The 26612-nt window shown below is 37.2% G+C and overlaps 4 protein-coding genes across 8 annotated transcripts; 1 reads left to right on the top strand and 3 right to left on the bottom strand.

Moving 5' to 3' along the window:
* The first annotated feature begins 2280 nt into the window (after positions 1–2280).
* Positions 2281–7384, top strand: slc10a2 (solute carrier family 10 member 2). Its single transcript, XM_060875971.1, has 6 exons — positions 2281–2926; positions 4370–4488; positions 4820–4908; positions 5009–5184; positions 5367–5524; positions 6175–7384. The coding sequence occupies exons 1-6, from the start codon at positions 2547–2549 to the stop codon at positions 6348–6350; spliced, it is 1098 nt and encodes a 365-aa protein (XP_060731954.1). The 5' UTR covers positions 2281–2546; the 3' UTR covers positions 6351–7384.
* Positions 7385–8355: 971 nt separating this feature from the next.
* On the bottom strand, positions 8356–15177 carry nepro (nucleolus and neural progenitor protein). Of its 3 annotated transcripts, none has more exons than XM_060875968.1 (9): positions 15064–15177; positions 13749–13903; positions 13456–13544; positions 12719–12847; positions 11457–11534; positions 10950–11320; positions 10814–10866; positions 8881–9131; positions 8356–8790 (listed from the first exon to the last, which is right to left on the bottom strand). In XM_060875968.1, the coding sequence occupies exons 2-9, from the start codon at positions 13857–13859 to the stop codon at positions 8400–8402; spliced, it is 1473 nt and encodes a 490-aa protein (XP_060731951.1). In that variant the 5' UTR covers positions 13860–13903; positions 15064–15177; the 3' UTR covers positions 8356–8399. The 3 variants fall into 3 exon arrangements, with proteins under 3 accessions (XP_060731951.1, XP_060731950.1, XP_060731952.1); XM_060875967.1 differs by lacking the exon at positions 15064–15177 and adding an exon at positions 14053–14211; XM_060875969.1 differs by lacking the exon at positions 15064–15177 and having other exon boundaries at positions 13804–13903.
* tex30 (testis expressed 30) lies at positions 14920–17420 on the bottom strand. 2 transcript variants are annotated; one of them, XM_060875972.1, is made up of 5 exons: positions 17178–17420; positions 16103–16336; positions 15977–16028; positions 15602–15813; positions 14920–15180 (listed from the first exon to the last, which is right to left on the bottom strand). In XM_060875972.1, exons 1-5 carry the CDS (start codon positions 17418–17420, stop codon positions 15022–15024), a joined length of 900 nt encoding a protein of 299 aa, XP_060731955.1. In that variant the 3' UTR covers positions 14920–15021. The 2 variants fall into 2 exon arrangements, with proteins under 2 accessions (XP_060731955.1, XP_060731956.1); XM_060875973.1 differs by lacking the exon at positions 17178–17420 and adding an exon at positions 16628–17161.
* Positions 17287–24725, bottom strand: poglut2 (protein O-glucosyltransferase 2). 2 transcript variants are annotated; one of them, XR_009648943.1, is made up of 11 exons: positions 24245–24725; positions 22136–22341; positions 21345–21550; positions 20876–20953; positions 20049–20221; positions 19732–19969; positions 19303–19512; positions 18776–18865; positions 17942–18046; positions 17419–17558; positions 17287–17331 (listed from the first exon to the last, which is right to left on the bottom strand). XR_009648943.1 is itself a non-coding variant. In XM_060875970.1 (10 exons), the coding sequence occupies exons 1-10, from the start codon at positions 24430–24432 to the stop codon at positions 17541–17543; spliced, it is 1512 nt and encodes a 503-aa protein (XP_060731953.1). In that variant the 5' UTR covers positions 24433–24725; the 3' UTR covers positions 17287–17540. The 2 variants fall into 2 exon arrangements, 1 of the variants encoding a protein (XP_060731953.1); XM_060875970.1 differs by having other exon boundaries at positions 17287–17558.
* Positions 24726–26612: the final 1887 nt, after the last annotated feature.

The raw sequence follows: 26612 nt of genomic DNA, 5'->3' as shown, positions 1-26612 counted from the left end.
CTAACAATAAAAAAAAACAAAAAAAAAAATTGGCCAATAATTCTGTGGTTCTTTAAAAATTTACACTAGGCCTGTCACCTCTATCCTACTGTTTTCTAGATCTTTATCAGATACTCAGAATTGCCAGTTTGTGAGAGGAATCAGTAAGTGTAAAACATATCAGATTGTCTTCAGATTACTGATAAGATAAGGTTAAATAATAGGATGTGCACTTACTCATACTCTAACAATCACACTATGCTTGTTTTACTGCTTGAAAGTGACATTTATAACCTGAGTTCATGGCCAGGAATCCCAAGTTTATGAATCATTATGCTGTGTAAGGCGTATACTTAGCAGCTACTTCAGAGTCATATACCAGTAGTTGAACACATGCTAATTTCAACTATGATGTTATTTCTCAAAGGACTGCAATGAAATTTGTGCTTGTAATTTAAAAATTGCTCATAATTATCGAATTGTACATAGTAGGAATGGTACCTGAATACAAATCCATTATTTTACATTTACATTTACATTTACAGCATTTGGCAGACGCCCTTATCCAGAGTGACGTACATAAGTGCTTAAATCTCTAACATTGAATACATTAATGCTGGCTCACTAACTATTATTAGTAGTGAACAGACAATGTGTCCTAATCAGATACAAAAGACAATTATTACTACACCCTGGGAACAGGAGAGTGCATGTAGGAACATGTAGAACGGAACAAAATAGATTAAGCCAGAGTATCTTACATTACATGCTGGAGAGAGCAAGTGGTTAGATATGAAACTCACAGGAGAAAGAAAGATGCGTTAATTTACAGAACTATCAGAGACAGAAATCCCACACTGTCCTGAAAGTACTGACATTTCCTGGTTCACTGTATTAGGATTTATAATTCAGGTCATGGTCACTTCTGAATTATATCTGAATATGATACAGTTATGTGTTTTTATGATGTCATTCATTCATTCATTTTCTACCCCTTAAACGAACTATTCTCGGGTCACGGGGTGTTTTTATGATCATATACTTAAATTGTAAATCATGCAAATTGTAATTTGAGCTCTTTAACGCTCAACCTCATCTTAACACTTCATTTCTGTGCACTGTGCAGACATCCACCTCTTCATGTGGTTGAAAGAACACATGATAGAATACGTCCATCTGCGCTACAAAAGCTACCTGCGCTACAAAAGCTATAAAGAGAGAAAGTATACAATGACCAAAGTCTTCATACATCTTCATACAACTCTTTTGTTACTTTTATTCAGTACATATATTTGACCATAAACCAATCCAGAACAAGCATTCATCTAAAATAAGAAGTATTTTCTTGCTCTTAATTTATTTGCATATTTTTGCTCTTAGAGCTCTTATTTTTGCTCTTAGAGCTCTTATTTTTGCTCTTAGAGTTATAATGCGTGTACTGATGTCATTCAGTCTACTGACATTGGCATGACTGCTGTGTTAAACATAAGCTTTAGTGAATAGATACATGCAGAAAAAAATGATGAACGCACAAATGCTGACAAAGCAAATCCTGTGTATAACTGGGCAACAATGCTTTTAAAAAAAGGCAAGTTAACATTAAATATTATTTTTATAATTATAATTTTTTCAGGTAAGCGGTAGAAAATGAGTGAGTGAGAGAGAGTGAGTAATAATTTTTCTTTATACACACAATGTTTATTTTTCAAATATTGGTTTGGCTTCTTACAATCGATGTACATGGTGTACAAAATTCCACTGTAGAACCTTGAGTCTTCTGAGTTCAGCACATTTTCAGCTACTCAGTTTAGGTTTTTAAACTTTAACTTTAGGCCCAAAGTATGTGTGTGTTAAAGTCTGTGAGGCATGCAAAGTACTTCTCATTCCCATATCTGTAATCCAGCCTCTTAGGTGAGTTTTACAACATATGCCCTTTTCTTTTACTGTCATCATTCCACTCTGACGCACGTCTCATGTGTCTCATACTGTAGAAGGCACGTTCCTTCCCATAAGCAGTGATGATGATGATTATGATGATGATGATGATGATGATGATGATGGTTGCGGTGGTATGTGGGCCTTTGAAAGGGACCATAAAAATTTATATACCATAATGTTATAAAAAAATGAGGTGGTGCATTTATTGTCTGTAAAATTGAACAATTACATTTTTTATCCGCTTTTATACGTGCTTTCTTTTTATAAGTGTATTTGGACAATGACCCCATAAAAACATTTGGCACAAGTTAATTTTTCATGGCTTTGTTCATTTTTATTTGTTCTAGACAGGTTTTAAAGGGCACTAAGACATTAGGAGTGCCCTGTGTGCCTTGTGTCACTCTAGTGTCAGACAGCAGGAGGGAAGGGACGCTTGAGAAAAAAAAGAGCAAAAACTCAAAGATCAGCAGGACCCTTTCCAAAATCATCCCTTTCTCCTTCTTCCTCTTCTTCTTCTTAACACATCGATTTTGGAATCTACAACCTTTACCCACTTATGTCACTGATTTTTGCCTTATTTTAATTTTTCTTATTTATTCATTACTGGCACTACTAAGACTGGATTTATCATGTCCACACCTCTAGCAACTTGCAATGTCAATGCTACCGTGTGCTCTGGCACATCTTGCCTGGTGCCAGAAAGTGACTTTAACTTATTCCTGAGCACTGTCTTAAGCTCAGTGCTCACTGCTATGTTAGCCATTGTCATGTTTTCCATGGGCTGCACGGTGGAAGTGCACAAGCTCTGGGCACATATCCGCCGGCCATGGGGGATTTTCATTGGCTTTCTCTGCCAGTTTGGCATCATGCCCTTCACTGCATTCGCCTTCTCGCTAGCCTTCAATGTGCAACCTATACAGGCTGTGGTCATCTTAATCATGGGCTGCTGTCCTGGAGGCACCAACTCCAATGTCATGACCTACTGGCTGGATGGAGACATGGATCTCAGGTGATCTTTATTATTATTGCCACAGATACTGAATTAGCTTAACTTGTTCAATCTTAGCTACATAAGGAATATAACTGCTACAGGAAATTTAACAATGACAGGGTGATGTAATATAGCATGAGATGAATCTGATTCTTTTCTTATAACAGCACAAACAAAGGATTTTTTTCCTCCTGCATAACAGAAATTTGCAAACGCTAACGAATTGTTACCTTTTACCTGTTTACATGTAATATTGTTGAAAATCCACAAAACAAGTTTCTGTTATCGTGTGAAATCAGAAAATAACTTCTATTCTCTCATCACTTGCGTTTATCTCTCTTGACGTTAATAAGAATAAATGCAACTTGTAATGTTACAGAGAAAATTAAAAGCACAAAGTCCTTTTGACCTGGATGCTGTAATGTCAGAAAAGTTACAGTTTTTCTTCTGACCGTTAAAATGTGTTGACTGTGCTTGACACTGAAGAAAGTTTAACCATACAAGTAATTTTTAAAATCATTTAACCAGTAACTATATAAATGTTAAAGTATTAGAGTAATCTGTAAAACTTGTAATTTGCCTTAAAGCCGGTATTGCTGTTAGAGAGAGAGAGAGAGAGAGAGAGAGAGAGAGAGAGAGAGAGAGAGAGAGAGAGAGAGACAGAGAATCAGAGTTTTTGACTTAATAGAATACATTACATGGCCATTGATTTGTGGACAACTGAGCATTACAGCCAAATTTGTTTTTCCCCAAACTGGTACAACAAAGTTGAAAGCCCACAATTTTATATAATTTCTTTGTATGCTGTAGTATTTCCTGTCATTGGGTCTAAGAGGCCCACATCTGTTCCAGCATGACAATGCTCCCGTGCACAAAGGGAGCTCCATGAAGTAAGTCATGGTGTGTTACGGTTGTAGTGGAGGATCTTGAGTGGCTTCACTCTCACTGAAAACCTCTGAGATGAACTGGAACACTGAACCCCAGACCTCCTCACTTGACATCAGTGTCTGATCTCAATAATGCTCTTGTAGCTGAATGATCACAAATACCCACAACCACGCTCCAAAAGCCTTCCCAGAAGAATGGAGCTTATTCTAACAGCAAAGAGAAAATAAAACTGGAACGAGATGTTCAACAAGCACCAAGTGTAATAGTTAGGTGTCTATAAACTGGCCATATTCTAGTTATATTGTGTATATGTTAAAAGGCACATAAACAAATCTCTCTTAATCGTATCGATATGGTTCCGTGACCTGGTCAGAAATGAATTTTTACTCACCAACAGTTATGTAATGTCATATAACAATTTATTCCACACCAACAGTAACTGTTAACTGTCATTTGTAATAGAGTATTCTCCTCTACTACTGTTCACGGTCTAAACTAACATGCAATACACAATATTCTTAGGTGATCTTTTAATTCTCAAAGTACTGTGTGATTTTGACATCCCACCTACAGTATCAGCATGACGACATGTTCATCCATCCTGGCGCTGGGGATGATGCCACTTTGTCTGCTCATTTACACTTCAGTTTGGATCTCAGCTGATAGCATCCAGATTCCTTATGACAGCATAGGTGAGACACTGATGTGACTTTTACATAATTCAGTATTTGATTAACTTTAAACATCGATAAGATTAGGCTTTTAATGTATAGGTCCACATACTTACACAGAGAAATATTTGAAAATTGTGGAAATGCCATTATTTTATTATATTCAACAAATAAAAAAAGTGACTTGAAAAAACTTCGTTTTTAAATGAATTCAGATCTTGATTTAAGTCTGAATATGTGTCTGAATTAATCAATCCATCAAACAATCTATCTATCTATCTATCTATCTATCTATCTATCTATCACGGTCATATCATACTAGATGTTTTTTTATGTTCATGTTTCATTCTAGGCATTACACTGGTGTGTCTGCTCATACCTGTGACTTTGGGAATCTTTGTCAAACACCGCTGGCCCAAGGCGGCAAAAAAGATCCTGAAGGTGAATATTGATTTGCAGGGATTTTTTTCATTGCTCCCTCAATTACATTTCTGATATCTGTTCACTGATAACATTGTTTATTTATATATTTACCTTGTAGTTTGGCTCTATAGTGGGCATCCTTTTGATTGTCATCATTGCTGTGGTGGGTGGTGTGCTGTATCAGTCTTCATGGATAATTGCTCCTTCTCTATGGATAATTGGTTCAATCTACCCGCTCGTTGGCTTTGGCCTGGGCTTTCTGCTGGCTCGATTTGTAGGACAGCCCTGGTACAGGTATGGTAAAAGCAAATATCCTTTATATTTCTTTGGTTCTTTGTTTATTGCTGCTTTTGAGCCACTGTAAAACTTCACAGGAAGAATTAAATGCTTATCTCATGAACAGGCTATTTAATAGGTGTTTAACAGATGGTTCAAAAAAATATGATTTCGGTTATTTAGTTCATGTGTTATTTCAGGTGTCGCACTATTGCGTTAGAGACAGGCTTCCAGAACTCACAGCTGTGCAGCACAATTGTTCAGTTGTCCTTCAGTCCTGAGGAACTGGAGGTCATGTTCTCCTTCCCCTTAATCTACAGCATCTTCCAGCTTGTTGTGGCCATGCTGGCAATTGGAGGTAAGTTATCACAACTAAGCTATACAGGATAAATTAGAAACTGGATAAAATAGATGGGATAAAGATGGAAATTGGATCACTTGGGGTTCATTGGTCTCAATGTTGACCTTTAGGTTAGATTTTATATCTCTTACTGAAATGTTGATATAAGCTAGACAGGTAGTGAGGGCAGTCTTGCTGCTTCAGGGTCCCTGTTTTGTTCATGATGGGTTTGTTTGTGGGTTCTCCAGTTTTCTCTCTCCTCATAAAAAAACCTGCCAGTAGGTGGATTGTTTCTAAACAACTAAATTGTTTCTGTGTGAATTTAACTTAGACAAGGAAGGTTTTGGTAGTTTATTTATTTAACCTAAAAACCTACAGTACCCTGTGTTAGACTATTATTTTATATAAATCATGGATCTAAACATTGGAACAAAAAATTAAAAAGGAGGCAAGAAGCAATAGAATTATTTCTGTGACCATTAGTACAATACATTTCCTACCTTGCCACATAATTAAATCAAGAAATTTCCTCATATTACATATCTATCCTTTCATGCTATTACCTCAATTACGAAAAGTACAAACCTGAAAGTCACTCATAAATTGGGAGACTAATTCTATACATTTCTTGTTCAAGTTGATAGCTCTGTGATGTCTCGTGTTTTCAGGTTACCAGCTATACAAGAAGAAATTTAAAGGAAAATTGTCTGAGGAAGACAGCGAAAAGGCTGATAGATCTGCTGACACTGTCTCTTATGAAGACAAGCATGCTTTGGAAAATGGAGGATTTCAGAGTGATGAAAATGGAAACACTGAAGGCAAGGGAACAGTCACTGAGCTGTGAGCTGGCATCAGGCTGTATCTCCATATGGACTGCCTTCTGCTGGCAGAAGGGTATTTACTGACAGAACTGTTTTGCCCCTGGCTGCTGGAATGAGCTGCTTGTTCAGAAACGTTATTTATTACTTACTGTTCACGTATCTCTGGACATTTGTAGCTTTGTAGCTTGATGGAAGGGTGGATGGAAAACCAAAGTGTAATACCTGAGTGTGTCAGTACAAAGGGTTCCCTTACAGCATTTATTATATAGCTTAATGAATAATGTGCATTTAAGAACATCAATACTAGATCAGTGCATATTGATTCTGCACATTATTCTTATAACTGAATCACATATCTTAACAGCCTCACTGCTCAACATTTACTCTTCACTTTTTCAACTAACTTCAGTAAAAACAAAAACAATCCATTTCTAAATGATCATGTACTGATTTATACAGACACACTGAGCACTAAGGTGACTTACTGGTTGTTTTTTCTTAAAGCAATAGGCACAAACTAAATCTTGTGGGCACAAACTTTGTTTATCGATGTTTATCTTTATTTTACATTAGATTCTCATTACACAGATGTAAAATATATATATATATACGTATGTATATAAATAAAATATCTATGTGATTATATATCATTTGAGTTTCCTGGGGGTTAAAAGAAACACAGGATGTGTATTCATGGTGATAATTTGTGGCATATTTTTACTAACATAATACAAACCTGTGCATGAATTTTGAAAGGAAACAGGAAATTAATGCTCAAATTACAGTGTATACTTTCCAGTCTGAAATATGATAGAGAGGAAGCAACATATTTGCTGTATTGGAGTGTTTTCTTGTAAAAGCAAGTTTAAAAAAAACTGATCATGAACAAAAAGAAGAGTGTTTATGACTCCTCATTAGCTCTTTTCTGGATACCAAGAGCAGAACAGTAATTTAACAATTCGACAAGGATTTGGTTTTTTTTTTTTCTCCTGCAGAAACCTGACTGGTAGGAAAATGTATGTTTTGTGATAATAAATATAATGCGTAGCTCACTGCATGGACATCATAAAGGTCATGTATCTCACAATGGACCACACTTGCCAACACTTCCTCCTCTGGTCTGTGATTTTTCTCATTGTGCTAATTTTTGGATACTCTTTGGACTATCTTTTTATTCATGGGTGCTTTTCACAGATCCAAACAAGAGCTTTCCAGGGCTTCACATGTCCGTCAGTCATTATGTTTATAACATAATAACATTTTGAAAGAAATAGCTATTTTAAAGGCTTATTTTTGTAGTGTGTATCAAAGAATCATATGAAATATTTTACCAACAGTCAAACTTAAAGATAGTTAAGAGAAATTATTTCCATTTAGGAAACATTCAAACCCTTTAGAATATGTACTATAGAAGTAAATTGCATTTTTAATTTGATGTCTATTTATTTTTGCGGCCTTGAGAAGGGAGCAGAGAAGGGATGAAATCAAAAACCCTTTTTTCTGTTTAATAATATCAAATATAGTTAGCTGCAAGCACCAATTAAAGAGTCAAAGCCCTTTTTTTAACCCCACTCTTTAGAGAAGGAAGAGTAGATGCCCTTCCTGTTCTCAGCAACCATTCACAGTTGCAAATAAACTTGAAGCTTGTTTATTTGATTATATTGGTCAGGTGTGGTGTGAGACACTATTTCTGTTTCTCTCTTTTCTGTTTCAATATTTCTGTAAAGCTGCTTTGAGACAATGGGAAATTGTTAAAAGTGCCATACAAATAAATTGAATTGAACAGAACTTGCTGTTTGGTGCCGTCTGAGTGGCAAAAATCTAAGAGGCACGTGTTGCTTGGGCTGGTCTAAATTCATTGATTGTAACCACTATTTAGAAAGATTACACTGAATTATATCATCCTTTAGAGAGGATTCAGAAAACACTTCAAAACCCTTACATCATGATCATTTACCTACAAAGTTTGCAGAAAAAGACACATTTTACTAAATGCAGGTCTATCAAACACAAATATACTACAAAAAGTTTCAGTACTATTGGTTTAATTGTACATCTTCATATCAATAACACTATAAGCCAAAGGATGCAAAAATGTCATCAATCTCATTATTATGCCTACTGCTAGATTTCAGTGAACTGGCCTCTGGTTCCATTTGGATTTCTTTTTGATTGAATACAACATCGCTTCCTGACATCATATCTTTGTGTAAAGGTGGAACTTTTTGGTTCTTGTTATGTGATGATTTCACATTAAAAAGGTCTTTGGCTATTTGAGAGCGCTGTCTGACTTTACTAATTCGGCTTCTCACACTTCCATAAAGTCCAAAAAGTGTAGTAAAACGTGTTCTGAAGTAGCATTTTGTCCTCCGCTGAAGAAAAAGCGAATGTCTTGCCAAGGAAGTTCCTTTAAGCATGACATGGGAAACCTTAACCCTAAGCCGCCTCAGTTTCTTCTGCACACTGGATATGAAAACAAAACAAAACAAGACAATGATAAAGCTCATGAACGCAATGAATATACACATAATAAAAGGTGTTCTGCACAAATACCTGATTCCCTCACTCTCCAAAGCCTTTATTCTTTGGCACCTGATGAGTGTGAAGGCAAGATAGCAGCGTTCATGATACAGCTTGCTCCTCCTACACCAGCCAATCATCTCTTTAAGATGTGCAGCCATGTCTGTAATGGAGGATGCTGTCTTCAGCTTTTTCAAGAACATCCTCTTCTGTTCGAGTACAGCTAAGCTGGAAGTACTTGGTTGTCCTGGAGATGCCTTCTTAATGAACACTTCAGCTGTACACTGACAGGAGCCACATCCAAACACAAACCAGAAATAAGTTTTCCAAATGTTTTCCCGAATCAGTTAATACACTAATTCTTTGGAGATGTGTGTATGTATGTATATATATATATATATATTAATAGATAAGATACCTTTCTTCAAAGCTGTTTAACTTATATATATATATATATATATATACACACACAACACACATACACACACAGTGTGTGTGTGTATATATATATACACGTGTGTGTGTGTGTGTGTGTATATATGACTGATCAGTTATGTACATAACTTAGTCATTTATACTGTATTCATATTTAATACTCATACTCATATATATTGCATCACATCTGCATTGTCTTGTATAGTATAGTGTTATTTATGTCTGTACTTCTGAGAGTCACAAACAGCTGGAACCAAATTCCTCGTGTGTGTCAACACACTTGGCCAATAAACCTGATTCTGATATCTTTGATCATTTGAAATGGTCAACAATCAAATCCAGCTAAAGCAATAATCTACATTAGGGCTGGACGATATGGCTGAAAACTGTATCACGATATCAGTGTTTCATATCGGTCGATATCAATAATTATTGATATTTTTTATGACCCATTTTACATTTAAACATTTTTACATAGTACATTTAAACATTTTTATTTTAAACTGAACCTTCCTCTGATCGCAATCCCTTCAGTTATTAAGACAGAAATGTCAACAACCAGGAAAACTCAAATAATTAAAATGTAAACATAAGTCTAAAGTCACAATGAACACTTAACAATTATCTCTTAACATTTAAGGTGCAAAATGAAAGAAAATGTAAAATGCTTAATAAAGTGTAATAAAATAGTGCAAAGTGTTAAATATAAACATAGAGAAACCTGGGATAGTAGTGTAAGTGTCACTAGCTGTTCACCTTCTGGTAAATAAAGTGTTTTAAAATATGTGCAGTGTGTTGTAAACATAAATAAAACTGAGGTAGACTGAGATACATCTGTAATATATGCTGCTTGTGCGGTGGTGCAGCTACAGATGTTGTTGGTTGAATACGGCTGTGCTCCAAAGGGTGCGTGAGGCTAAGGCGGTAAATCAAGTTCGTGGTATTACCAGTCTTGGCAGGGACGACGGTCTTGCATACTTTGCAGACGACATTCGTCTGACTACGGTCAGACTTATAATATCCAAAAAACTGCCATACTGGCGCGCTGACTTTTCCTCTTTTATTTACAATTTCCTCGCTCGCTGCGGCTCATTTTCTGCTTATCAGTCGCCGGTTACTGAAGAGGAATCCAGCACCAGCACGAAACAACGATATGGCGCAACCAAACATGATACTGTTACATGTTCGGCTGCTAGCGTGTCACTCCCTATGTTGCTATGTTACCAGCGAGCGAGTGCCTTTGTTAATGCAACCAAACTTGCTTCGCAACCTCTATTTTCTTCCGACGAAGAATAAAAAATATTGAACGTTTTATCGAACACATTTTTTATTGATATCGATCATGTGTCTATCGCAATATCGTTAGATCTATCGTGATATCCTTATTGTTTTATCGCCCAGCCCTAGTCTACATATAAAGAACGTTTCCCAGAGCAGGGATCCTTTGTAGCACTGCAGTAACTGCAATCTATTCTAATCCATCTTTAATCTATAGTTATAAGTTCTAAGAAGTTAAAATCAGTCTAATAACCTGTTTGGAGGTTTGCTGCAGCATCGTCTTAATGTCCAAATTTGAGGTAGATCCTACAGAAGAAGAAAGAAAAAAAAAAAACAATAAATAATGTGAAATAAAGGCCAGCAGACAATTCATAAGGAATATGACTTACGAAAGCAAGGAGGACCGTGACGTAATATAGACCTTCCCAGATCCATATTAGATGTCATTTCCTCACTGGCTAGCAGCTGCATCATCTGCCTCTCTTCTTCATCCCCTTTTTCCACTTGTTTGTCACTTCCCTCCTCAAAAAGTCTGTCAAGAAGAGAAGGTTTGGGGGTTTTCCTCATCCCAAAGGGCTCTATTGCACTACTCTCCTTCAGCAGGTCAGAGTAAGAAGGACCCAGAAACGCTGCCAGGTCACCAGGCAGGGTGAAGTCTACTAGAAAGGCCATGGGTTGACACTGCTCTACCACGTGGAGCATATCCATGATGCATTGATACATGGGCACCAGAGTTCTCAACACGCCTCTGAAAAATACCCTGCACATGTAAAGAACGTAAAAAGCATAAAGAGTTGACCTGCAGTCTGCTTTATGAACTGATCATTAACATGTATTAGTACATCAACAACTTCTTGTAAGCATCTTCACAAATTGACATGATCCTCTAAACTCACCATAATCGACTAAGCATGCTTGCCAGCACCAGGTTCAGCACGATGAACTCAGTCAAATAAATATGCTGCCGTACCAATCTGTTAGAGAGCGAGTTAAGGCCTTTTATAACTCAGCGCTGTCTCGATTCTGATTATTCAGGGCTTTAACTCATTTACAGGCAATTGTGTAGTGAACATAGTGAGCTAAGTGGCCAAAGGTTTGTGGACACCTGACCATCACACCCATATGTGCTTGCTGAACATGGTCCCATTTGTTGTTTTAATGACCTTCATTCTTGTGAGAAGGTTTTCCACTAGATTGTGGAGAGTAGCTGTGGGAATTTGTGTTCATTCAGCTGCAAGATCATTCACTGATGTTGCGTGAAGAAACTTGGGACGAAGTCAGTCCTCCAGTGAATACAAACGGATGAGGTCAGGGATCTGTCCCGGTCAAATGAGTTCTTTCACCCCAAACTGGGTAAATTATGCCTTTATGAATCTTGATTTTGCAAAGATGTATAGTCATGCTGGAACAGATCTGGGCCTCTTAATTCTACTGAGGGAAAATTTGTAACGCCACAGAATACAGAGAAATCTGTTATAAATAGATCAAATGTTGTGTAAGACCCACATATGGGTGAGATGATAAGATGTCCACAAATGTTTGATCAATTAATGCAATTTAACCCTAATAAACAGATTAAAAATCTTATGCAAAAGGTATATTTATTGATATAGCTAAACTGTAAAGAGATTCTTATTTGCAACTTATATATCAATGGGGGGTCACGGTGGCTTAGTGGTTAGCACGTTCGCCTCACACCTCCAGGGTTGGGGGTTCGATTCCCGCCTCCGCCTTGTGTGTGTGGAGTTTGCATGTTCTCCCCGTGCCTCGGGGGTTTCCTCCGGGTACTCCGGTTTCCTCCCCCGGTCCAAAGACATGCATGGTAGGTTGATTGGGATCTCTGGAAAATTGTCCATAGTGTGTGACTGCGTGAGTGAATGACAGTGTGTGTGTGCCCTGCAATGGGTTGGCACTCCGTCCAGGGTGTATCCTGCCAAGATGCCCGATAACGTAGTTCGGATAAGCGGTAGAAGATGAATGAATGAATGAAATTATATATCATTATTTTACACATGTATCAGTAGGTTTTCCTCTAAGATAAAACAGGATTTAACAATTGAAAAAAGAATAATATATTTATATAAAGCCTATTTCCATGCATAGTGGTATTCTGGCTGTATATTACTAAAGTTATACGCCTGTAGGCAGTGAAGGATACGAGAAGGCTTTGGTGCACTGGTCCAAGGTTCTGCACATAAGGCTGGAAGCTCCCAACAGTTTGAGACAAAACCATTCCAGCTTGGGCTGACTAGGGACGTCACAATATCCAGCATCAACGCCAACATTCCTGCATGGAGAACACATCAGGTCTATTAGCTGTGAGGAAATTATTGGAAAACACAAGTGTCCACATAAGGAATTTGATCTCCCCTAACAGAGGGGAGAACGGATAGTACTCAGTATTTGTTTGGTTACCGACTGTATAGTAGGAAGAGTCCTATATCCCAACTTGCACTTAAAGTCAAGACTAACCCCTGAGTTTTTTTTTTCCAGCAACAACTTTTTTTATGCTCTCACAATTATAAGTAATGATTAATTCTTTCAAGCAAGAATAAAAGAGTCAGCAAATGATAGTCTTACAGTATCCCGCCTAGACAAGACTGTCACATTTTATTTCTCACTTATTGGGACTTTATAGCAGGAAGCTGGCAAAGAGTCATCATTTTATTACTCATTCAGCAACTGAGAAAATCAAACAGAAAAATTAAAACCAGGATACAGCCTGGACCTGGGCTTTCCAATGCATACCTGGACCGGTGACATCCCTACAGTCTAAATCAGCAGTGTCCAATCTTATCCGGAAAGGGCCGGATAAGATTGGACACTGCTGGTCTAAGTCATGGTCAATATGTTTTTCTTCTGTCTCTCACGCAGTCTCACATTTCATTGTTTTACCTCTGGATTTGATTTGGGCAGAGCTCCTGCAGCTCTTGCAAGGCTCCCTTCAATTTCATTTCCTTTAGTCTGTTAATACATTGCTGAACCTGCAGTGCACACAAAAGCAATCAACATGTAATTCCCCAAATGTTAAGTGTTTTATTACTTCAACACACCCATTTCAACTGAGAACCTATAAACCTGAGAACCAAAAAAAGCTGATCAGTGTCATCAGGAGTGTTAAGAGAAGGGAAACCGTCAAACAAAGGGAATAAATATAAAATCTTTATAAACACAATAACAAAGTAGACCTGTTTGATTGTCCTGAAAGGTTTGTGTTGTCTGAAGCTGTTATGCAGCACATACAGTAGCTCATGGAGCACGTGGGTCTCTGTGAGCAGCACGTGGCTGTCCAGCAGCATCAGCACGTTTTCACACCGGTTCACCACAGCTTCTGTTACAGCGGCTGAAACGTAAACAACACGTTAATAAGTCAACTAGCACATCATGGGACACGTGAATAAACACCAAAACTACCGTTAACCATTCTCTAAAAAAAACAAAAAAAAAAACAGTACACCACGTTCACTAATAAATAACGTCTAAACAAAATACCTGTTCTTGTGTTAAAACTGATTCGACAAACAGCAGCAGCTCCTGGACAAAGAATGTCTATTTTATTCCAAGGTTCAACCGCCATGTTGTTTAAAGGCGACCAGGAACTACAAGGCTTAAACGCATCTCGACGAGTTGCCAGATCCCGCTTCCGAAATCAAGGGTTGCCAGATCCCTCTTTTACCCCTTAAAGAGGAAATTATTTTAAACTACTATTAACTATTACTGTTTAATTTCTACCATAATAAATCATACATTGTACTTTAGTAAAATTAAAAATTAAAATATGTGCAGTGATAAATAAACATACCAGGTTTATTGTGCCTGGAAATACAAAGAATAAACACCACCACTATATTATTTCTATACTAATCATTTACTGTCATTAGATTATTATTTATTGTTATTAGAGAGACATCAATAAATTATACAGACCCTGGTTCATGGGACTTTTCAAAGCGTACACACTAAATGTCTAGTTTATTCAGGTACAAAACCTTCTGTCTGGACTAATGTACTTTTATTTTCACATGTGAACAGCTAATGGTTTACTTTGCCAATATAAAGTTACTAACTGTAGCCTATCGAGTGCTATACACAACTGGCACGAACTGCTTTAACCACTGTCCCATCCGAGAATGGAAATCGAGTTGGTTTATGAATGTGTTATAAAATTCAATTTAATTGAAAGAGACCATAACAGACCAGGTACATAGACCAGGTATTTGCTAAAGCCTGTCGTCCGTATCAAGGACGTCTACAGTCAAATGAAACCTTCTAGGAATTTTGCCTATTCTCATGAATCCAGGGTTGACCGAACACATTTATTTAGTATCTTCAGCAGTTCTAATCACAAGCACACCATCATATTTTAAGATTCTTTTATTTACACAAAATAGTATTATTTTCTCTTCACACACACACACACACACACAATATTATATTATATTATCAGTGTAGCATCTATCTTCAGACATGTTTAAGTATCCATGTGATGACTTGTGAGTTGACCTCATCTAGAACAGATTCCTCAGTTCTCCCCTTCACTGCCAGTCCATGATTGGCTCCCTCCACCCAATGCACAGAGCTTGGGCTTTCCATCTGCTCCACAACATGTTCCAGAAGTAGCTGAAGAGGAAGTTCATGTTCTTTAAAATGATCATTATTCAAAAGTTTGACACCTGCTTTGACTAACCAAGTTGACTTCTGGAACAAAACTAGCTCAAACCTACTGTAGTACATGCGATTAGAAATTTAAACTATCTGGGGTAAAACATTATCTCTGACAAACATTAACAATGACTCGATTAGAGTACCTGCATTCGGTTGTGCAATCATCTTATGATGGAACTTTTAAGTTCTCATTGTTTAAGGTCGACTCTGATTCATTTTCTTTCAAACATAAATTAAAATCTAAGATGGTGGCTTCTTCCTTTTATTCCTTCTTGCTCTTTTATTGTCATTTTCCCTTATTTAATATTCTAGTTCATTAAATCTGGCAGTAGACTAGCACTGGATCAAAGAGTACATTTCCAGGAACCAAACTCACCCTTTCACACATGTTGTCTGCAGTCCCTGATACAAAGAGTACAGGAATGCAGAAAAGTGCTCTCAGGTCCTCACTACGTTTCACATGAGTATGTGTTTGTCCAGGAGGATGTAGAGGAAAAGACACACACAACAGACCTCGGATATTAACATCTTCCTCGACACTCATTCGTCTGCCAAGAGCCACAGCAGCTCGAGCTCCCATCGAACGTCCTGGAACATAAACAATAATACAAAAAATCTTGAAGCATTTTGTTGTATCTGGTACAGTATATTGCATTACCAGATTTCTTCAGAAGCCCAGATGAACTCATGATGTTTGATTAGATGACATATGCTTTATGGTGCACTGTATAGCTGAGGATTGTACACTTACCCCCGAGGAAAATGTTACTCAGCGTAAACCTATCAAGGGATTTCAAGTACGACTGTAAAAACAAAAAACCTGCTTGTGAGATCATGCATGAGCAAGAAAGCAATGAGCAACATTATCTGTGCTTACCACAGCTGCTTCATAGGCCTTCACTCTGTGCACCAGATTCAGGCTTTTGCATGTGAACCGAAGGCAGAGCAAACCAGAAGTGGCAGCAGCTTGTGCAAGTGACATTAATGACTTCAGGTTCATATCTCCACCTGCTCCATGTGTAAGGATGAGAGCTGTTTGTACACATTCTGTTTCAGGAACCGTGAAAACACCACCTAGCTCTTTAGATCCAAATGGGATTGACACCTTTTCCTAAAAAAAATAAGACATTTATACAGCTGACTGGTGAAACTAATTAACTAGCATTAACTGGGTGAAAACATGAAAGTGTTGGCAATGTTATAAATCCAGTCTATCAAAAACAAGTGTGTTCATATTAAAGTAAAATAAAATAGTGAGCTTATCATGGGAAAAGAACCCATTTCATCCAATTAGTATAAATTAAACAACCGATGTTCAATTGCATGCATTGTACTCTTTGAATAAACTTGCATAAGGTCTTGCAACACGTTAACAACATAACATACCCACTACATTTCCTACCTCACTGAAAGCCACCATCTTTGTTCATATAAATGACACCATGTCTCTGCTCTATATCGCCATCTTGTGGTATGAAAGAGCATTAACATAACCTAACAATGCTCCTTATCATAAACGTGCTGAAACCTGTCTGAATAAAAGCATTAAAAACAATGCCCTATTTTAAGTTTGGTACCTGAGCTAGGTCTAATTTGTGTGTTCATTTTGTACAATGAGTCAAAGCATTAGTAAATCCAACTCAAATCCAGTCTAATCTACAAGTCGTTTCAAGCTATTAGGTTATGATGTAGAACTGCAGTGCAGAGCCTTATCTCATGTAACATTAATCACTAAATACATGTGTTAGGCTCTATTTTACTCTTTTCACAAGGCCATATGGTCACTGATAAAACGGTTAGATTAAACAGTCAAAATGTAAACAATAAAACTACATTAATCAGATATTTCAAATGTCAATTCAATATAAAATACAACATAACAGTACATATACAAGACCCAGAGAATAAGAAAGGACAACATCAGGTAGTCATGTTGGTATAAAATACCATACGTTTTCATGAAATGTCTTCATTGAGGAAGAGATACCCTTCTTCTTGTCCATCCTGACATCCGTAACATTAAAATAAATCCTTCTTTCTCCACAAACTCGTAACATCGTCTGTTCATTGCATATGTTTACTGTGTGCTTTTGAGGAATCCAAAATCTAGTTTTACAAATGAGTACATTTAATGACAAGATTAAAAAAAATAAAGTAAATACAGACATTATAAATAATGACAGTGGAAAATACATGGAGAAAGCACTGAAAATGTCGAGAGGTGCTTGTTTCAATGAGATCCGCAATTGGGAAAGTGATCGGAATGTGACGATTCTGAATAATAAGGCAGTTTTTTCAGGCAGTAAGTGGACCCTTTAAAGTTCATCTTTGACCTAAAAAATGAGAAAAACTGGATTAAACGTCATTAAATTTATTTCAAGGACAATGTTAATTGGTGGTTCATAAAATGTCATGTCATGCATTTTTGAGCAACCGGCTGTAAACAATCGTCCGACTGTCTATGGAGTTTGCACAAAAAGATTATGACCAATTTCAAGTCATAAAGATGATAATAAAATAATCTTAAAATGTCTGTTACATGGTTTACGTGAATGAAATGTTCTGTTATACAGAAATATATTCTCACTCTGAATTATATGAACCAGTGATTTTTTTACTCATCAAATGTTTAAAACGTCATTATGCCCTTAATTTACTAAACACATTTATTTAATTAATATATTACTCCAGTAAGGTAGTGCACACGCACACACACCTTGGTCCTATGGCAGTGGCATGGAAAAAGATCATCTTTAGGCTGCTCCACAAACTCCATTCCATCACGTATTTTAGGTTCAGTTACTTGCAATTTTGCATACTCCTATAGAATATACACAGAACCAGACAGGAAGATTACACAAATATGCATACATACTTTAAGTTCTATTTAGGATCCTACTAAATTCCACACCGTAATCCTACACACTGTTTTACAACTAGAAAGTGCTTTGAGGTTGAAATGGGAGTTTAAAGATTAATTGCTTCAGATGACTTTGCATTATTTAACCTGTGTCCTTGAAGTTATGGCAGAAAATTCCTGGGTAAAGATAGAAGATTAGATAAGCCTACTGTAGGTTGCTTTGAATACCATTTAGACTTCTACCAACTGTTTTAGAAATGAAAATCAAAACGTAAATATGCCAAGATATATTAACTGTTAAGCAAGATACATAAGCTGAAGAGGATGTGATGGAGATAAGTGATTACAGGTATTCAGTAGCATGTGTACAGCAACAAAAACACAAGAGTTGAAATTTAAATCCTCAGCTTCTTGCAAAATCACTGCTGCCATTTGTCAGAAATAATTATTAATAAAAAGTCTTGAAAATAGGGCTTGTGGTGCATCTTCAAGCTCTTTGCTATTTACCGAGGAGCTTGATCGGGTCATGGAAATTTACCCAGTATTTAAACGCCAGTGTGTGATTTAAACCTTTAATGTCATGAAAACTATGTAGCATAAATTAAGCAATACAATGTAAGTAACCCAAAGACTTATACAGTGATGTGAAAAAGCAGGGATGTGCATGTTGTAATAGCTGTGCATTATTACCTGAAAGAGTTTAAAGTAGTAACAGAATATACTGTCACCCATCAGATGGTTACGTGCAAACTGCTGACCAGACTGTGCAATATTCCTAGCCTGCAAATTTAAGAGGACATTTTTAAAAAGTAACTATACAAATTAAAAGACATTAGAAAGTAATTAAAAGCTCCCTTTTTTTTTTTTAAATATTCTTTATGGTTACTGTTAGGATTTTCTCGCCTCTCCATTTGGCCGTAATATAGTTGGGTATCACAACAAACTATTGAATGGTTTCTGTCTTTAAACCAGAAAACCTTGTTGTTAATTAAACAGTAATAAAAATGTGTGGTTTAAAAAGGTAACATTGTTATGGATTTTAATATTTGGCAACTCTGTATTTGCTCTGGTTTAGTTTAATTGGTTTGATCATCTTATCTTATACACTTTGCTAGAATCATTATTATTCCAACAGTATTTATAAGAACATGTTAAGCATGTATACCATAAGAGCTTTCCTTTCTGAATGAGGGAGGGAGAGAGTGAGAATACTGTACCTCTTCGTCATGCTCTTTAGCCCACTGTATCTTCTCCAACAGGTCACTGAGATCTGCTTTGAGGGGGATGTAGTGAACCCAGGGCTGGAGCTGGCTGTAGAAGTGCTCATAGTATATGGAGTCCTGCTTCAAGACCACACTGTCTCCAGCCAGAAGGTAGGGCATTCGATACGCAGCCACTGTTCCATCAACATTTATCTGATACTTGTACTGAAACCCCCCCACAAAACATCAAATTGTGTTATAACAATACAATCCCAAAGGTGTCAATCCCCTAACTTACCCATTCATCTATCTATACAACCATAAAACAACACAACATGGATCCATCCATGAATATACTGTACAACATCCACTCAAGTATTTCATACGTTTCATCTATCCATCCTTTCCTTCACTGTCCTATCTATTCATCAACTCCTCCCTCACCTTAAAGAAGTCAAAGAAAGAAACATGTTTGACGAGTGGTCCATAAAGGCTCTCATCATGCTTGAAGAAGAAGAAGTTAGTGAAAGCAGCGTCCAGCAAGGTAGGGTTTGCTCGTGCCAGTTTCACCAGCTCCAATCGCTCTCTCCTGCTGTCACGGCCCCTCCAGTAAGCTGTACTATTCTTCTCAGTCCATGCAGGACCTGTGTTTGCCTGCACCGACATCATGTCCAAACTTACTCTGAAAGAATAAATAGAAGACTTAGAAAAACTTATTTATGCTTTATGCTTTATTTATGCTTCCCACACAAACTCCATACCTGCCCATGGTTTCCAGTATAGACTCTGTAAGGTCATAGGTTGGCATGACAATATCTCGAGTGTCGTTGGACCCACACCAGGAAAAAATGGGATGGAGTTTTTCAGAGGTCCGTCTCTTCTCCAGGGGCCAGTCACCCAAGTTCACAAAGAACTCAACATCTGGAAGCCTAACCTGGTCACACAAAAATCCAGGATAAAAGTTACAGTCACTGATTAAATCCTTATCATTACTGATCATCTCTTATCTCATTTTTATACAACTGAGCATTAAGGGAACAGCTGTGGACGTTTGTAGACTTGGTATTCGAACTCACAACCTTCCAATTAGTGGTCCAACACCTTAAACACTAATCTACCATATTCCTCATCTTCTAGAACACAGGTCAATGATTAAAGCTGTGAAAATGTATTTTATAATTTACTGCAAGATAATTAGTAGAGTTTGAATCTATCTTGCTTTGCCTTTTTATAATCTGAAACAGAATAATCAGTGTTGATGCCCTCTGCTGTCCAAAATTTCTTAAATCTCTTGACAACTTGAACACAGAATAATAATAATAATAATAATAAGAAGAAGAAGAAGAAGAAGAAGAATTTAATTGTCACATATACATTACAGCACAGTGCAATTCCTTTCTTCGACTTTTCCAGCTTAGGAAGTTTGGATCAGAGTGCAGGGTCAGCCATGTTACTGGCAGCTTGGCAGTGTTGGCACTTGAACCCCTGACCCTCTGATCAACTGAGAAAGCAGACACTGATACATACAGAATTGTGCACTTGCAACTTCCACTCGTTTTGATCTACTAATGAGTCGACTGGTACGTACTTTCCGTGTGATAGAGAGGAGAAAGGCGTCCATGAAGATCCTGAAGCCAACATGCTCACCGTGTGTTTTGATGTACACCTGAATTCAAACACAATATCATTAGAATGTGCACACAAGAACCCTTTCATATAAATGTGTCCTATTATTACACTAATTTTCAACTGCAGTTACCATTTTTAACCCTGTGAATAAAAAACAAACAGGATTTTTTTAGACTAATTGTGCATATATTATGCAGACCTGTAAATCTATAATACTGACATAAGGTGAAGATGTTAAAGTGGTGGTTGGGGCTGAAGCTGGATGTTTTAGATGTGTGGTTTATCACTTTGGAGAAAAGTTTTGCGTAAGAAAGTGTAAACAGTGAGAGAACGAAATTCAGAGCGAGGATAAAGTTACGTTTTTGTCTATGGAGTTATCACCACCTAGTGACCAAAGAAGAATCAGCAACTCAAATTGCATCAAGTACCTGGTTATTTTTGATGGTGTAATGACACAGGCTCTGTCTCTGGCCAAAGCGCTGCGGGATTTCGTGGGCATTCCGTTCTAGGTCCACTTTCAGAAAAACTGACAGATCATGCTGGATCTGGGAAAATGAAGAAGGACAGTTCATGTGCTTCTCCCACAGTGCACCACTGGGCTCTGGACAGTTACATGATTCATGGTACACTGGACCTGCATAGAGAAAGAAAGATGGTGATGTAACTGGGTGTTTATTATATCTTATATTAGATTTTTTTAACCATCAGCTATATATTTAGACTTTGAATAGGTTATGGTAAGAAACTGATTTGGTTAGAAACAAGATTTTAAGTAAAAATAATTCTTGGTTGTATTGCTTTCAGGCAAATCTTCTGTCCATAAAAAGATTTGATCAGGGTTATTTTTTTCTATTATCTGGTATCACTATAAAGCTGAGACAATGGATAAAACTCAAAAGGGCTTTTATATATCCTTAAAATAGCTCCCCCTGGGTGACTAAACTCTGAGCAAATTGAATCCTGGTTTAACTTGTTTGTTTGAAACGGCTCATACTTTACCTGGGGTTAGCAACTGATCCTGACTATTCATAATGTGGACAATGTGGAGTTATCGCTGCCAAAGCGCTGCTAACCCTCGTTCAGAGCAGTTTTGTTTCAAAAACCTATGTACAAAGCAATATTAACCCTGCTTCTAAATTACAAGTGTGACACATTTCTCTCAAAGCAGAGCTTAGAACAATGATCTTCACCAGATTTTTTAGAAAAAGACGATTTTCACCTTTGAGAATGTACGGAGACTTGGCCACATGTTCATTATTCAGTAGGATCTGAATGGTGACATCTGTGTAGCTGGCGTACATGCGGTAACGCACCAGAAACGATCCATCCTGACGGTCTAAAACCTGCACCCAGATCCTGGAGAAAGGTTCTGATGGTGATGTGATCTGCACTTCAAATGTATTGGCTCCAGGTGAAGTTGTAAAACTACAGGCCAAGAAGAAACAAAACAGATTCTTAGAATCTTAGCAATGTTTGTGTGCTGTCCTACAGCCATCTTTCAGTGAAACCTTCTCACAGAGTTCAGTGTTGATTACAAATTAAAAAAAATTAAACCCAGTGTTCACAGTACCACAGCTTATGATAGACTACTATCATCTCTTCTGCCGTGGTCAATGTATTTTTCATACAACTACACAACTATACAAAACCTATTAAGTAGATCACTCCATGTATAGATTAATCTATAAAGTATGTGAATGAGGTAAGTATTGCTGTATCACAATATTATATAATACAATATTAGCAGTATTTATTGCAAAACCTGACTCATATGTAATTTTTTGACTTTGCCTACTGAATCTCTTTGTAGGAGCTGAACATAGGACTCGTAGGGCATGTTTTAAAAATAGTGTTCTTGTTCAACCTAGAAACCAAAAAGGCCAACATTTTTATACAAGGCATTTGGTAGTAAAAACATTTCTCTATAATCCTTTAGCTCTATAAAGAACTGTCTATAATAAGGGCCAGTGTGTCTGCAGTATAGTAGATTTAAACTTAAACAAATATTTTTTAACACTGTTAAGTGAAGGGCTAAGTTCTAGTATTACAAGATTGTAAAAAATAGGCTTTTACGTAGGACAGAAAACACCTTGATTTGATTACTATTGGTAAACTTCATGGTGACGTATCACATCAACCGACATTAGCTTTAAAATGGAGTGTTTTCAGGGTGCTATTTTTCTCTTGACCTAAGTACAGTCCTGCCGAACAATCAGGTTAATTATTCAGGTGCTATAACCTACCCAATATGGGTCACAGAACATTTATATTAATTATACTGGATAGGAGTGTTGATTCACATGCAAGTGTTAGCATGAGAAACCGCAGTGTAACTTGTCACTATATAACAGGATTTGTAATATCATCATACCATAGTGTCTACCCAGATTTACGCTACAAAGTGTGGCGTGTGACAGCGGAGTTCAAAAAGTGTCCAGTTGCTCTCAGTGAACATTTTCAGTAGTGAGTACTGAGATCAGATGCCGCATCAGGAGGATTCGGGATAGCTTCTTCTTGAACCACCAGAACTCTAACCAATAAGCACAACTCTCTTCCATGCACTACACTTTATTATTTATCACCTGACTCTGACTAATGAATATAAGACTAGGTCTGTCTGTCTGTGTACTGTCTGTGCAATACCTCCCACTATGTCTTTTTTTTATGTCTTTTGCTGCTTTTTTCTGTCTGTGCAATATCTCCCACTATGTCTTTTTTTGACCACGAATGTGGGAGATATTGCACAGACAGTACAAGGACAGACAGAAAAAAGCAGCAAACTGTAAGGATTGTACAGTGACAAACCACTGTGCTAAGATTGTACAGAGGTCTGCACTTTTCTGTTTATTGTATTTTGTGTAATGTATTTTGTGTATTGTCTTGTAATTTTTTTTGTCTTGCACTGTCTTGTCCTGCACTGTTTGCACCAGGTTGCACAGATGCACTTTATGTATCTAGGACTAACCTACTCAAGTCCTTATAGCTCTGTCTTTGTTTTACGTAGCACCCTGGTCCTGGAGAAACATTGTCTCATTTCACTGTGTACTGCAACAGCTATATATGGTTGAAATGACAATAAAAGCTTCTCGACATGCTTTTTGCACTATGTAAGAGCTTTTTCACTGTACAACTGTAGCACAAGCAATTCACAGAATACAGATGTTTGATGCACTTTTAAGTACATGTACATTTGATGTTGATGCATTTCCAGGTGTGGCTTCACCCACAGGTAGTATATATTGACATGCACGTTTATTTATTGTTTATGCATTCTGATCTGCATTCAATAAGACAAAATAAGATGAATGAAGTCCATAAGGCTGCTTACTTTTTCCCGGCCTTGTCCACGGATTGGATGAAGAAGAAACGAGCAGGAAGCACAGCGTTTGGTTCAAGTCCCAGGCCCCAGACCAGACTTTTCGTGGCACTGGGTTGTGCACTAGTGCTCAGGGTCCATGTAATCAGACAAAACAGCATGCAATAGAGCAAAAACCCTGATAAACGTCCCAACAGCATTGTCTGATTTACTAGGCTTCAGTTCAGGTTATGATCTGATGGCTGTGAAATCAGTTCTCTGTTATAAACAAATCCAGAAGTGCTGAAAAAGTTTGCAATGTAAATCACGTGTATGTCAACACACAAGGGCTAAGACTCTTTGTGCACGGGAACAACTCTATACTATTTTATTACATAGCAGGATTTAACAGAACGCCGTCTTTCGGTAGTGTAGAAATATTGTCACACTATTTAGTACAGATATTATGCGGCTTCTGGACGTGGACCGATGCGCTGCGTCTGATTGGTCGGCTACAGAGGGTGTCGGGTGTGTTCATGTAGCACACGCTTTACGCAGAACTGCGCAGGTTTAACGTGTTTACATGATTTATAATAGCAATAATGCTTAAGAATCTTTTCTGAGAGACTCTTCAGAAGAATAAAATCAAAGAAAAATATTTTTTTTATCAGAATGACATTTACAATAAGTTAACTAGAAGTTAAGTTGAAGACCTACTTATTCAGGAAACACTTCAACTAGCACTTCTTCATTATCTTTTGCACTTTAAAAAAAAAAAAAACACCTTTGACACTTTCATTGTAACTTTGAACAAATGTTTTAAACTCATGGTATCTTAAATATGTAACTTAGTGAGCCAGCATTAATGTATTCAATGTTAGAGATTTAAGCACTTATGTACGTCGCTCTGGATAAGGGCGTCTGCCAAATGCTGTAAATGTAAATGTAAATGTAAACTATTTAATAGTAGTATTAGTAGAATAACATTTCCAATAAGTTAACTACCATTAAGAATAAAATCAAATAAATATATTTTTATCAGAATAACATTTCCAACTAGAAGGTACATTTCCTGAAGTAAATGTGAATGGTGCTTGTACGTGGCAAATCCCGGAGGCTAGTCAAGACCAGCATGTGACGCCATTTGAATACCATTGAGTAAGTTTTCCTCATTGTGCTGAGTGTTTTGATATGTCACATGTCCATGTTGTGCTAATTTTTCATTTTCACGTGACGTCACGTGGCGTCATCAGAATACACGTGAGGGAGTCCCCCTCATTGTTCTGAGTGTTTTGATATGTCACATGTCCATGTTGTAAAAAGTTTTTTTTGATTTTGCATATTTTGGGGGCGGGGCTGCGGCACAACCGGAAGGCCAGTCGGTACACCAGTGTAAAAGTTTGTTCAGAGTATCACCCTAAAGGAGCTGGCCGAGTTTGGTGTAGATAGTTCAAAAGCTTGCCGAGTTATAAACCTCTAAAGTTTATAATGGGAGTTATAAATGGGAAAAAAGGCCATTTTGAGACCCGGTACCGGAAGTACCGGTACTCGGATCGCTTAGAAAAGTCATAGCACACCTCTCCTCAATGAGCCGGTCGATTGACACGTCAAACATGGGTCTAGGACAAAAGCTGCGGGACAAATATTTTTATTTGGTTTTATTCTTCTGAAGAGTCGTGATGAATCATTCATGAAAGATTTGTTTATTTTGAATGAATCATTTATATGACTTGGGAATATCGTGTTGTCTCAGAGAGTGAGTCCTTTATTTTATGTTAGCCACACGTGTGCAACATCCTTTCATGTATTTTGTAAGATTAAAATCACATAGGTTCTTTACAGGAAATAGAAATGGTTAGTTCACCTCCTGAGTCTACTGGTTTGAATCATTCCATCCTTCATCAAATGACAGCTGCATATGCTGTGTGCAGGAAACAGATAATGATTAGTTCATCTCCAGTCTGAGTCTTTTGTTCATTTGTCATGAGATCTCATCATACACGTAAAGTTTAAAGCAGTATCTAACTTTTCATGAGAGAAATTCACCAATTTTGTAAATTAGAAATAAAAAAAAGCTAAACTTTTATACCAGAACCACATTGTGTAAATATAAAAGTAAAAATAATGCCACTTGTTTTTAAAGATGGTTGGAAATTATGAACAATTTCTGTATTCAATATGCAGCTGTAATGTCACTTGACAAAAGATTGAATGACTCAGAACAAAACACTCTGGAGGTGAAATAATTATTTTTGTATCCTATAGAAGGCATATACTGTAAGGGTGTCGCATGACACCCTTATATGAATAGTAAGATAAACACGTCATCTAGTGACTCGGACTAGATGACGTGTTTGGGTGGTGAATGAATCATTTTTGTTTCTCAAAATTTGTCCCTGGA

Source organism: Tachysurus vachellii, chromosome 8 (genome assembly GCF_030014155.1).
Source record: "Tachysurus vachellii isolate PV-2020 chromosome 8, HZAU_Pvac_v1, whole genome shotgun sequence".
NCBI classification, from domain to species: domain Eukaryota; kingdom Metazoa; phylum Chordata; class Actinopteri; order Siluriformes; family Bagridae; genus Tachysurus; species Tachysurus vachellii.
Note: the sequence above shows the minus strand (reverse complement) of the source record. Positions and strands in the feature narration are given on the sequence as shown.

Excerpts from the sequence above, each read along its gene's own strand:
- slc10a2 (XM_060875971.1), top strand. The coding sequence starts at position 2,547 with ATGTCCACACCTCTAGCAACTTGCAATGTCAATGCTACCGTGTGCTCT. Across the intron at positions 2,927-4,369 it reads GATGGAGACATGGATCTCAG|TATCAGCATGACGACATGTT; the intron begins GTGATCTTTATT and ends TCCCACCTACAG. Across the intron at positions 4,489-4,819 it reads GATTCCTTATGACAGCATAG|GCATTACACTGGTGTGTCTG; the intron begins GTGAGACACTGA and ends GTTTCATTCTAG.
- nepro (XM_060875967.1), bottom strand. The coding sequence starts at position 14,137 with ATGGCGGTTGAACCTTGGAATAAAATAGACATTCTTTGTCCAGGAGCT. Across the intron at positions 10,867-10,949 it reads TCACGGTCCTCCTTGCTTTC|GATCTACCTCAAATTTGGAC; the intron begins GTAAGTCATATT and ends CTTCTTCTGTAG. Across the intron at positions 8,791-8,880 it reads TTGGAGAGTGAGGGAATCAG|TGTGCAGAAGAAACTGAGGC; the intron begins GTATTTGTGCAG and ends TTTCATATCCAG.
- tex30 (XM_060875972.1), bottom strand. The coding sequence starts at position 17,420 with ATGTATTTTCCACTGTCATTATTTATAATGTCTGTATTTACTTTATTT. Across the intron at positions 16,337-17,177 it reads TGAAGACATTTCATGAAAAC|GAAAAGGTGTCAATCCCATT; the intron begins GTATGGTATTTT and ends TATTTTTTTTAG. Across the intron at positions 16,029-16,102 it reads AGGCCTATGAAGCAGCTGTG|TCGTACTTGAAATCCCTTGA; the intron begins GTAAGCACAGAT and ends TTGTTTTTACAG.
- poglut2 (XM_060875970.1), bottom strand. The coding sequence starts at position 24,432 with ATGCTGTTGGGACGTTTATCAGGGTTTTTGCTCTATTGCATGCTGTTT. Across the intron at positions 22,342-24,244 it reads GTGGACAAGGCCGGGAAAAA|TTTTACAACTTCACCTGGAG; the intron begins GTAAGCAGCCTT and ends CTTGGCCTGTAG. Across the intron at positions 18,047-18,775 it reads ACTACTTTAAACTCTTTCAG|GAGTATGCAAAATTGCAAGT; the intron begins GTAATAATGCAC and ends TATATTCTATAG.